Source organism: Patiria miniata, unplaced genomic scaffold (assembly GCF_015706575.1).
Source record: "Patiria miniata isolate m_02_andy unplaced genomic scaffold, ASM1570657v1 HiC_scaffold_7, whole genome shotgun sequence".
Classification (NCBI taxonomy): domain Eukaryota; kingdom Metazoa; phylum Echinodermata; class Asteroidea; order Valvatida; family Asterinidae; genus Patiria; species Patiria miniata.
In genome coordinates this window covers 16,318,026-16,330,439 of record NW_024037074.1, presented here as the reverse complement: position 1 = coordinate 16,330,439, position 12,414 = coordinate 16,318,026, and the positions used below count along the sequence as shown (strand labels likewise).

At 40.5% G+C, this 12,414-nt stretch overlaps 2 protein-coding genes across 3 annotated transcripts; one reads left to right on the top strand and one right to left on the bottom strand.

Annotated features, from left to right (window-relative positions):
- Positions 1–245: 245 nt before the first annotated feature.
- Positions 246–6,648, top strand: LOC119745807 (multiple epidermal growth factor-like domains protein 10). 2 transcript variants are annotated; one of them, XM_038222420.1, is made up of 7 exons: positions 246–500; positions 1,242–1,303; positions 1,440–1,910; positions 2,200–2,541; positions 2,892–3,102; positions 4,868–4,926; positions 5,349–6,648. In XM_038222420.1, the coding sequence occupies exons 1-7, from the start codon at positions 394–396 to the stop codon at positions 6,386–6,388; spliced, it is 2,292 nt and encodes a 763-aa protein (XP_038078348.1). In that variant the 5' UTR covers positions 246–393; the 3' UTR covers positions 6,389–6,648. The 2 variants fall into 2 exon arrangements, with proteins under 2 accessions (XP_038078348.1, XP_038078347.1); XM_038222419.1 differs by having other exon boundaries at positions 1,236–1,303.
- Positions 6,649–8,797: 2,149 nt separating this feature from the next.
- On the bottom strand, positions 8,798–12,214 carry LOC119746504 (peroxisomal membrane protein 11C-like). Its single transcript, XM_038223475.1, has 4 exons — positions 11,882–12,214; positions 11,184–11,362; positions 10,843–10,932; positions 8,798–10,266 (listed from the first exon to the last, which is right to left on the bottom strand). Exons 1-4 carry the CDS (start codon positions 12,119–12,121, stop codon positions 10,026–10,028), a joined length of 750 nt encoding a protein of 249 aa, XP_038079403.1. The 5' UTR covers positions 12,122–12,214; the 3' UTR covers positions 8,798–10,025.
- Between the last annotated feature and the right edge of the window lie 200 nt (positions 12,215–12,414).

Genomic DNA, 12,414 nt, shown 5'->3' with positions numbered 1-12,414 from the left:
AATATGCATCACCAGTAAAAGTCCATCACCGATTGCGAAAGTCCATCACCGATCGTGAATATGCATCACCAGTAAAAGTCCATCACCGATCGCGAAAGTCCATCACCGATCATGAATATGCATCACCAGTAAAAGTCCATCACCGATCGCGAAAGTCCATCACCGATCGTGAATATGCATCACCGATTGCAAAAGTCCATCACCGATTCGATGATCACATTAAATGCCTCTTTGGCGTTCCATATCCGCCTTCCATCATCCCCGTCCTCGCGCTCGCCGCCCGTTCTCCCGTCAATCGCTTGACCCGTATATCTGCTCGGTCGCGGGCCGACCGTGTGCGGTACGCGCTGTTCATGGAGCTTGATGAGATTGGTGGGAGCTCTTTGATTAGGCATGGCCGTCTTCGGGGTCTTGAGGTCAGATGCTTGGCTGATTGCTTTCGGGATTGTGATGTTTCTTTCCGTGGGATTTGCTGAGCCGGAGAGCTTTCATGTGAGGAGGTGAGTTGTGCAAATCACATGCAAAAAGTGTCCAGCAAAATCATTAAGTGTCCCACGTCGAGTCTCCAGAGAAGACTGTTAATTACAAAAATTATATAATTAGGCCACGTAGATTAAGCACTGAACTTCTGAAGATTTGACAGTGTTAACCTACACAGTTTCATGTGTGACTGTGTGAGTAAATTTGGTCGAGTTTTTGTTGTCATTTCAGTTGTTTATCTGGCATTTTTCAAAGAGGAGTGACTGAAATGTTGGAATTTAGACCAAGTAAAAAACTAAATCAGTTTCTTAATTCTTGTCTACGCCTGCTTCCTTTTTTTCATCACCGCCTCTTTAAAACTTTTTAAATCATACTTTGCAGTGTATTTTGTCTTTTATGTGCTTCCAGCAAAATTGCAGCTATGTTTTAAAATTTAGAATCTGTCAGAAAGGGTTACAGCTCATTTGGACTTAAAAAGTATCAGCAGGAGAATTGAAAAAATGGAAAAATCCATCTTGAAAAATCTGCCATCTTCACACACAAAAAAGAAAGAAATGGGGCTGCCTCCTTTGTTTAAAAAGCCTGGGCGAGAAACTATTTAATTTTTTTACATGTCCTTTTTATAGAGAGACCAATTAAAAGCCTTCTAGAAAAAGAATTTTTTCCAGTAAGTTGTACATAATCTTCATTCAGAAGACAAAAGGGGTGGTTAGCCACTCAATCTGATCCGCTGTTCATCTTTGTTTCTTTTTCAGACTTAGATTGCAACGTGCTACATGTGGTGGCCCCCCGTCACAAGTCAACCATGTATGCAGATGGTCAGGTACTAGACCTTCACAACTTTTGAGTGAAAACAACAAAAATATTGATGTATGTCTTTGACTTTGAGACTTTTCCACCGTAATTCCTGTTAAACGCTGGCTTCTTTAAACCTCCTAACCTGGTCTATTTGTTGTCAGGTCTTGAATGCCCCTGTGTGAATGGCACCTACTGCAGTACCACGTCGCATACCTGCGAAGTCTGCCAAACTACCACAGCTGACTGCACCTCTCCCTGCCAGTACCCGTGCCACAACGGTGGCCACTGCGTCTGGGAGACGGGCAGCTGCGAGTGTCCGCCGGAGTTCTGGGGAGTGGACTGCAGCTCAAGGAGGAAAACGCCGGTACCTGGCTCTCCGGAAGTAACCACAACCAATTCTCCTGTCCCGGACCCCGATCCCGATGTTCCCCCGAGCCCTTGCAGAGGACGCCAGTGCCTGAATGGTGGACGGTGCGAGGATGGGCAGTGTATCTGCCAGACTGGCTACGACCTTCCGGATTGCAGTCTATGCGTGCCTCGATGGCATGCCCGGAAGTGCCTGGACCATTGCAGCTTGGAGTGTAAAAACGGAGATTGTCTGACTGTGCATAAGAGATGCCACTGCTCTGTGGGTAAGAACCAAATGTTGTCAGGATTGCAATGAATAAGTCGCCCTTAAACATATATACCTTTTCATACTCATTGGTCTACCAGACCCTACTACGTGTATGGTGTATGTATATTAGCTTGAAAAAGAGTCTGTTGATTGTTGTTTGGACTCTGCATAAAGTAACCATGCAAGGGTTAACGCATGTTTTTTTGGCAAAACCTATTTTTAGGATAAATTTTGGTGCGGTCTGCCCCTGTTGGTATAAGTCTTTCGTTAGAACCTAGGCTATAAACAGATTCTTATATTTCCAGATTATACTGGCGAGGATTGTAACCTGTGTGTTCCTGCCAAGGCCTACATGAACTGCACCAACTTGTGCTCTCCGATGTGCGTCAACGGCGCCACGTGCAACGCCGCCACGCACAAGTGCGAGTGTGCGAGGGGCTGGATGGGCGAGGCGTGCAGCCAGGCGTGTCCGTGGGGGACGTATGGACTGAACTGCCTACAGCGATGCCAGTGCCCTATAGGCTCCTGCGATCCGATAACAGGACGCTGCCTCTGTGGTGCCGAATCACAGGGCAGCCCAGATTGCACGGCCCCGTGCGACTGCCTAGTTGATGGTGTGTGCTACTCACCAGCAGACTGTCCAACAGGTACTGTATTCAACTAAGGTTCAAAGAAAGAAAAAGATTTGTATAGGAGGAGAGGAAGGGGGCACAAACCAACCGATATTTTTAATCAAATCCCCCAGGCTACCCAACTCTAGAGAGGGGAAATCTGTGAATCTGAAATCAATAGTGACCAGACTCTACCTTTCTTTAAATCCTGTATTTTATAATCCTCTACAAACGTCCCCAATAGCCTGATGGATTTTAAATGTTTTGTCTAATTTTCTACTTAGTGGAATCGCTAACTGTTTAAACGGTATTTAAAATATTTGCTAAGTCACATCCTTAGATTGAACCATTAAACTTCTATTCTGTTGATTTCCTTTTTTTGACAGGGAATATTCCAAACAGGCTTCCTCCCACGGCTCAGACCGTTTTCCCGAACACAACTGCCAAACATCTGCAGGGATCGAAACTGACCCCGTCTGGCCAAGGGAAGCCCATGATGACCTTAGTGGTTGCCACGGCAGCCGGGGCTGCCTTTCTCCTTATCGTCGTGGTAATACTGATCGTGTGCCTGGTGAGAACGAGGCGAGAGAATGCAAGGTGAGTCTCATGTGTTTAGTTAGTTCTTTATTTCAATTCTTTCTGGATAGTTCAGATTTTTTTTTCACACAGTGTAAATGCCAGGTTATTTTTGTGTTGTTCCAAAGAGGGTTTAGGAAGGGTAGACAATTACAAGAAATTTGAACACATTTTTTAACCCCAACCGCCCTGAATCTTTCAAAAATCCTCTTTGCCAAAGTGGAGAAATTTGGAGGATGGAGGTTACATGGCAAAAGTGCGTTACTGATTTCATAGGATGCACTTTGTCAAGGTGTTGGGCCGGACCTTGTGTTGTTTTTGCTCAGCCATGCATAAATATAGGCCTGGACTATACTTGAAATCCTCTGTACTGCTCCAGGATGTCACTGGCCAAGCCTCAACATATTGACAGTCACTGCCGCAGGATTTTGCAGGATTCAGGCAGTGGTCACCCCTCCACGGACCATCTTCAAGAAATAATGGAGGAATTTACAGGATGAGCACAAAATGAAATTCCTTTTTCAGAGGGTTACAGACGCCCAAAATCGGAATGAAATACTTTAATCAGTCAAACAAAACAATTGAAAATTGAAAATTTGAAATTTCGTTAGCAGAAAAGAAAAAAAAGAAAGAAAAAAACAAAAAAACAAAACAAAAAACAAAAACGTTTTTTTTTAAGAGCATGGGGTATCATCTTTAAGCAAAAGAGAATTTAGACAAAATAACCTTCCACGCCTCCAAACAAACAGTCCTGTTTGTCACGCAAGTGATGTAATATTTTATTATCAGTCACTTTATCCCTATTTCCTTATGGGAAATCCATTACACAATACTCATTTGTTAGATGAGTTGCAGACACATGTTGTTGTCTCCGATTTCCTGCCAGACTCTGTATGATAAAAACCAGATGTCTAAGCTTGCATTTAAGTAAATTATGGCTTGAAAACAATAGAAGCTAACATGCACAGCCAGTGTATAATAAGCGACGTAGGCATCCCTGAAAACTTGGCATACACGAACTGTATACAGTTGATAATGTTGGAGGCTAACCCTCCTATGGAAACATGCATTGTCAGCCTTGTTGTTACTGGGGTCAATATTGGTCAAGACCCCCATTGGTTTGTACACAGTATGCCAGGAGGTGAGGAAGAGCATTTTGACCGATTGTGACCTCTTAAATAGTTTACTTCTGAAAACTAAAGAAAAAAAAAATGAAGGATCTTGAAAACATACATGTACAACAGAATCAGGCATAATTCTTAAAAACGGGTCTGCGTAGGGTTGTTGAACTGACATTTCCTAAGTTTAAGGATGTTTCAGTCATTCAACTTTTCATCGGATCAGGAGATTTCCTTTTTGGATTTTATTTCCTTTAATGAAAATGCCTTTGAAGCTGAAAATCACAGTAGTTGAGCATACCTGAGAATTTCCCTAATCTTGTAAGTTCACATGCTTAAGTAAACAATATATGAACCTGGGAAAAGTTTTATTATGCAATTATAAAATTAAATTAAAAACAAATTTTTTGCTGTGGACACTGTGAATACTATAATCAAATCCGAACAAAAAAAATTGGTTATTTCTGGGTAGAACTGCAGTTTCCTCATTTCGTGAACAAATATTAGCATGTCATCCTTGTTTGCTCTTCTTTGCCGGAAGTTGAAATTTTGTCAACTCAAAGATTCCATAGAAACCATTGCATGGTTTATTTACTTAGGCATGCCTTTTGTTTCCGTTGGCCCTGATAACACCTTTCCCTTGGCCTGATTGTCTATTGTCTAAACAGGAAGCCGGGCCGAAATCAGGAAGCGGCTGAGAGAGTACCTATGACAGATGCGGTCGCAGGTAACGAACAGGATTTGCTGTCTTCCTGTAAGACCATTAGGGTTTAATGTACCGGTACTGCACGTATATCAAGTACTCAGCATGCTGTATTAAAGATGCGGTGACCTCCAACACAAATGCCCAACTGACCCACAAATTAAAGGGTGTGTTTCTATAGGTAGTTTGAAGTTTGTGAAGGCCATCTTGCAAAATTTGTTAAAATGTCTTGTGAAATTTGAAACATGTCCCTACTCATATGAAATATGTTTGTGAATTTTGCCTTTATTGTATTTTCAGGAATTTTCTTAAGTTTGTTTAAAAAGGAAATGGAACAGAACTTGCCATTGAGATCATAGGGAATTTTAAAAACATTAGTGTTTCGAGATAACCTTCCAGATTATTATTTTGAATTCATTCATGAATTTCACGAATTTATTTTGTAGGTAATCCTTACGATGATGCAAGCAGTCTACCAGTCCCCCCAGCTCAGCACTCATCTGCTCCTTTTAGGCCCACAAGTGGGTACGAAGACGTAAAAGAACTTCACCAAAATATGCCAGATTTACTCCAAAAGCATGCTGAAGCAAATGACATCTCACCCTATGCCACCACTGGTAATGTCACTGTCCATGCCGAGAATGGACCATCGGAATATTCGTATGTCAGTGTCGACGAACTGAAAGTACTGAAAGGCGAGGGGGAGGCTGCAGTAGAAGAATCCTATGACAGGCTTGATTTCTTGCCCCGCGAGAGGTCCATCCGTAGACCGGTTGACGCAGATGGGGTATACAGCTCTCTCCAGGATGATGGAAGCTACGAGGACGCTAGTAGCTATCCCCTCACTGGCCCTCCGGTTGGGGACCACCAAGGCACAAACAGTGAGTCCTCTGGTTACGCCAGGATGAGCCCATCTCCACTCGGCAATCGCAAGGCATCTTCACTCAAGAGCCCGCGAAAGGAACTCCTCCTGTCCGAAACCCAGCGCAAGGGCGCTTCCTTGAAACTTCCAAGGAAGGAATCCGCGGGCGACAAGCAGGCGTACGAAAATGCGTATGTGGGATTTGATCCAAAGAGGTCGTCCAAAGATGCAAGCGGGAGTCCCAGGATGAATGTCCCTCCTCCTCCTCCGCCAGATCAAGGTTCTCATCAGCAGAAGCCGGAGACGGATGCCTCGTCGGGTAAGAAAGCAAAGAGTGAGATCCCGCAGTATGCCAAACCCATGAAACGCAAGAGCCAACAGCAGGCAGACCAGCAGGAGATTCCACACTACGCCAAACCCAACAAGCCAAAGAGCGAAATCCCCCAGTATGCCAAACCAAACAAGCGCTCCTCCTCTGGAGCCAGTAAGAGCAGTCCTGCTGATTTTCAAGTCCGATTAGAGCGCCCTCTGGAGGGAAATGAGGTACCGAGCAAGGTGGCAGCAGGCTACGCCCATTTGATGCACGCAGAAAGCCCTGAACCAGATAACAGCAAATGGGATTAACCTCCTCAACCTTGAGAAATTGTGGCAATTTTAAGACATGTTCCCATTCATCCAGATGAAACATATCTCACATCTCTGCACATCTTAAGATATCTTAAGATGAATAAGATGCAAGATATCAATGTTGAAAGAAGTTATTCAAGGTAAGTTTTTTCAGATATGCCACTATGAAAAAACGTCTAAGGGAAAAACATTCCCCTAGAAACATCCTGCCCATTTAAAAGAGGGAGAAACAATTGTTGACCCCTCCTCCCCCCCCCCCATGAAAAAACAAAATAAAAACTAATACACTTTTCCTGTCCTAAAACAAGAGAAAATGCATTTAAGACTGCCAAAAATATTAAGAAAGTATTAATTATAGTGAAGAGTGGCAGGACAGTTAAATGCAATATGCAATACTTTTTTATTATTTTTAAACTGAACAACTAAACAGTAAATTGAACTCTGACTTGTAAGCTTTCCGTAACTCTATGTAATTAGAAATTATGTCTTTCAAAGTATTTAGTAGATTCTGCATGAAATGGCTGGCCGTTAAGATTTTTTAAAAACTTTTTAACCACAAAACTTTGCAATGTGCTGCTTTTTAAAACAAAGTTATTTTATATTTTGTATTTTCATTCAACTGCCATACTTTTCTTGAGGTACATTTCTGTATTAACAAGAACTCACAATTTTAATTTAAAAAAAATGGTATTTGGACCAAATTTGTTGAATTGGTGCTTATCAATTTGTAAATATACAGTATAACCCCCTCTTGCCACTCTTATTTTGAAGTATGTTATTTTTTTTGGCTATTAGTATATGGGCAACAGTTTGCAATTTTTTTGATATTTAAAAAAAAAGGTGCTTTCAATACTTAATACCATATATCCCAACAGTACGTAAAAAGCAAGTAACTCGAGTAATGCATAACACATACATGCAATGAAGTACAGTAGCTTTATTTCAGTCATACTTTATTTATTTAACAAATCACTAATATATGCTAATTGATTTTTTTTTTTAAATAATTTTAGTCACAGAATACTTTTATATCAAAATAAGTAACCCTCAAACAAAAATATGTTTACTTCATGTGTGCTACTAAAACTGTCTGTACTCTTTTAAGATATGAGGTTTAAAGAGGTTGTGGAATGCTCGAAGACATTTCCGTCATTTTTTGGGTATATGTAGCCTAAGGTGTGATGAAATAAAAACGACTGTTTCTGTCATGAAATGAGTACAAAGGTTACTTTTGAGAGCTATTTTTTAGGTCCTGTTTTGACCCGAACGTGCAATTTGTGTAAAAGTCGTCGTTGCGGGCAGCAAACAAAACGCAGTAAATCGTGACGTAATAAACAGGACTCGTTTATGCTACTCTGCATCGGGAGTCCTGTTTATTACGTCACGATTTACTGTGTTTTGTTTGCTGCCCGCAACGACGACTTTTACACAAATTGCACGATTGGGTCGAAACAGGCATGACAGGACTTGAAAAACAGCTCTCAAATGTACCTTTTGTACTCATTTTATGACAGAAACAATAGTCGTTTTTATTTCCTCACACCTTAGGCTACATATACCCGAAAAATGACGGAAATGTCTTCGAGCATTCCACAACCTCTTTAAGGTTATTTATATATTATGGTATTTTGAAAATTTTACTCAGAAGAAGAAATTGTAAATTATAAGGGTATTGTAGGCTTATTACAACTTCCACTTAAGCTGCCGAAATCACAAGCTTCCTTAGCCAAAAAAGATAACGGACCTCTTTGATTTTCTGTGGTGAGCAATTGTGTTTTTCTTCCCAGTATTTGTGAGACCAACCAAAGTCCATTGGTTTGATGTAGCAAGGGAATTGCTTAGGCATGACTCTATACCACCAGTGAACGACATTTGATGACTGTTTGGAAAGTAAAGAAAGATCAGTGTCGTACATGGCATGATTCAGTGTTGAGTCATCAATTTCATGTCAGAAATGTCGAGTCTTTGATTTCTACATTCCATTGAACTAGCGCATAACTCTCTCCAGAGATGCGTATCAGTTATCAGGCTGCCTTGTTGGTCCATTTGATGTCTTTTACCACTGGGAGTTGAACCCAACCAAGACCTCTTAGCAGATTGGGTTCGCAGTCTTCAGTATGTGTAACTATACTCCATGGAATGTTCACAACACTTTCTTGATTCTTCCAAAAAAAATTGATGTTGGTAGATTTTCTAGCTTTTCTTAATACATCTGTGGTTGTTACTATTGTATAAATGTCTGTTCATTGTTAAAGCAGCACAACAAATCTTTAACTGTTGCTATGCATATCAGTGTCTAGTGCATATATTGAACTTGTAGTTAGGACTGATCTTAACAGTATTTGTGCAACATTTTAATCGTATGTCATATTCTACTTTGTCATATTTGTGAACAATTATAAATCAGTGTTTGTGGTGTTCAACAAATTGTTTATTATATGCAATTTTATATTATACCAACAGCTTCCCTTAAATGGTGCATTATCATGCTTCCAAATACAACCAAATAATATAAACATTTTATCAATTTTTCTCTTTTTAATATTTGTACAGAATATTTAGCTTTAAAATGTACATAAAACGTTTGTGACCAAACTTGTACTTCCCTTCTACATCCACCATTTTTTTACCATTTGCTTTAAATACATGCATTTATTTACAATTTTCAGATGATAGAGAGTATGTACTTGTATGCATAGTTAAAAGGTCAAAATTATGTGACTTTGATTAGTGTAATAGGCATTTACATGTTTTTTTTGGGAATTTGTGCTCTAATGGTGGTCAAATGAACAAATTTAAGCACAGTCTTAAGCTGGAGATGCTTGTAAGAGCAAACATAATAGGTCTCTCTCAAATGATGTCACTTCCGACAGATTGCCACGTGCATCGGCATGTTGGGCGTCAAATTTTGTGACGTGCATTGGCTGCGCTGTATTTCACAGAAATTTGAGCATCACGCGTGCGTGAACATTTTGCACACTGCGCACGTGCACACGCACCTGATATTAAACACGCAGTTGTAATTTTTCTATAAAGATGGCGTTCTATGAGAGAGATCTATATATAGATAGAATGAATAAAAGTGGCTGTGTTTTGAAATTGTGTTTAGTGATTAAACATTACTACAACTTAAGCATCATGAATGGTCACCTGCGTATACTGTAATAGAAAAAAATAAAATTAACATTTGTTAAATCAATGTTTTACATGCTAATCATTACAGATTTATTGGTGTTTCTGAGACAGATTTCAAAGGCAATTTAAAGGCTACTTGATCAAACCATTATTGGTTAACTTAATTTTTCTTCCACAACTTTATTAAAAATGGAAGACAACCTCTGATTTTGACTTTTTTTAAAGTTTCCATTAGAAAAAAATAAAGTCTAGCTTTAAAGACTTATCGCAGTCATCATGGCAAGACTACAACTATGTTAAAACATGAGTTGAATTTCTTTAAATAAAAAAAACTTTCATAAAATTACAGGCAAACAAAGCCCCAACAACTTTGTTAAAAGCTATAAAATTCTGTCCTCTTAAATTTCAACCCATGACACTACATTTCACAACAGCATTCTTGCATAAAATTGAACACAGTTCGCATAAATTTCCCTTCGCAGGAAGCAATGAAATTTTGTTACACAGCAAGCGTGGCTTGCGTTTGCTGAACCACGGAGCGGAGGTACAGGATGGAGGAGATGGTACCCATGAAACCCACGGTGGTGTTGGAGAGCTTACCTCCCCAGAGGAAGCCTGGAGGCATCCAGTGGATGGCGTTGCAGAGATCCGTGGCGTGTTTAAGGATCTCCAGGAAGTGGGCGCGCTCAGCTTGTTTGAGACGGGTTATTTGCTGTCCCTCCATTTGTGTGGATTCTTGCCTGTGTTTAGAACACAAATAAGTTCCGTTATGACGCCTTAGCAAAATATTCTCTGTCTTGAGTGACTGCCATAACAAGATGGAGGCACTTCATCAGGGGTGGTTTGCAGAAGAGCAAATGTTTTAAATGAATTTCAAACTGAAAACAGAAGTACATTAGTGCCAGTTTGGTTTGATCCAATAACTGTAAAGAATCTATGTTTGGGGTTTAATCAAAACAAATATTGACTGTTTCAACAAAAGTGATCCTTTTGAGTGAAAATTTACTACTTTAAGCAGTCATTAGTGAGAAAAACAATTAACTGCAGTTCCTGTCGCTGGCTAAATGACAAGAATCAATCAAGTGCATCTGTGTATTGCACCAAGATTACGGCAGTGCCGAGACCTAATTCAGGCACTCAACAAGGCTTCCATTCTTTTCCTTTTTCAAGTCCAAATTACTCGCTTAAAATTTGACACCAGAGCTGCCTGTAATACTTCCCCAGTCGGAACTATGGATGTCACACCACTCACTAGTCTAAATGTCTGAATTACATGTAGATAAAACACATCACTGGACAGACTAAGGCTATCTCACCTGCTGGCTGTACCCGTAGGGTCCTCCATTTGGATCTCCTGTTCTAGTTTCTTCCGTGTTCTTCTCAGTCCCATGATCATTGTTACACTCCTACAGAACAAAACAAGTTTTATTTGAGAGTAAAACAATTGAATGTCAAGATATTCCACTCATGTAGGTGCTTGTCCTTCAACAACAACACTTAGCATGTTTCCTGCTGAGTGTGCTTATAATATGCGCAATTTCATAAAGCTTTTAGGCTATAAAGAGAAAAGGGGGGGGGGGGTGGATGTGCCACAGGCCCTGAGCAGAAGGGTCCACCTCCCCCACCGTTTGGCTTCACCGACTCAACTTAAACTCACCTCAAGATGCTGAAACTCAATGACAGTCCCCAGGCTGCTATGCACAGCACCCACCATGGTGAGGATGATACATTAATGAGCTTCTTGTCGGCCGCCCAGGCTATGTGCTCCAGGGGAAAGAAGAGCTGATCCATCAGGTTGTTGGCAAGGCCTAACACTCGTAGCCATAAGCTCTTTTCCTACAAAGTACAAGAATAAATATTTTTCAATATTTTAATACTTTCAATTCTTAAACTGGCGTTGGAAAGATACAGTAAGTTTGGTTTTATTATGGGGGGGGGGGGCTGAGATATCAAGAGAGTGATGAAAAACTGTTGTTCGAAATTGATGTTGTAAGCTTTAATTATGAGTAACTGTTCCCCAATCGGCAAAAACCATAAACGTAAAAATTATATGTGTGTTTTTTTGTTGTGGTGTGCCCCCCCCCCCCCCACATGTAGTTTGTACTACGACCCCTCCTTAATGTCCGGATTTGGCAACGATACTGGTTCTGAATTTCATTTTATAAAGCAAAGTAACCTGATGCATGCAGATCGAACAGTGAGCTTCCGAAAAAGTACATGTAGCAACGGCAAAAAAAAAAACACCCCAAAACCCCACAATAGTGATTAGTGGGAATGCCGTAATGACTTAAAAATAAAGTGTTGTATTTTCTTGCGGCACCCCTCATTTATTTTTTATGGGCTAGTGCCTAGTACCTGTGTTCCCAATCCATATGATAACGAGTACCCCAACATCGGCAAATCATCAAACAGCCGTAGGATCGTGCGGCAGGCACTGAGTTCCGTAGAAATGGTCAGCAGTTTCTTTGATTTTGCCGATGATTTCACGAGACCTGACAGAAACAATGACCCGTAGCCTATTACTCTCATGACTTTATCCCTCCCACCATAGGTTTGGAGGAGATTTATTGCTAACTTTATATCTTTTGAAGCCATTTTTTGCGATCGAGTCGAGTTGAGTTATGGAAGTCGGAGGTTTTGTACACAGGGAATGGCCGAACGGAGTTCTGGACTCCTCCGCCTGGTTTACCATTAATAATACGACCAATACAAAGGAACCAGACTACCACTCCACTGCTGGTAAATATTAATATTGGTACGCTGAGCTCAAGTAGTTACAATTTAATTATCGAAATTAACAAGTTGAGAACTTTTAATATGATGAAATTACCTATTACTTTTTCGAAATTGAATGTTATTCTTCATTATTTAAGCGGATTGGAAATCTT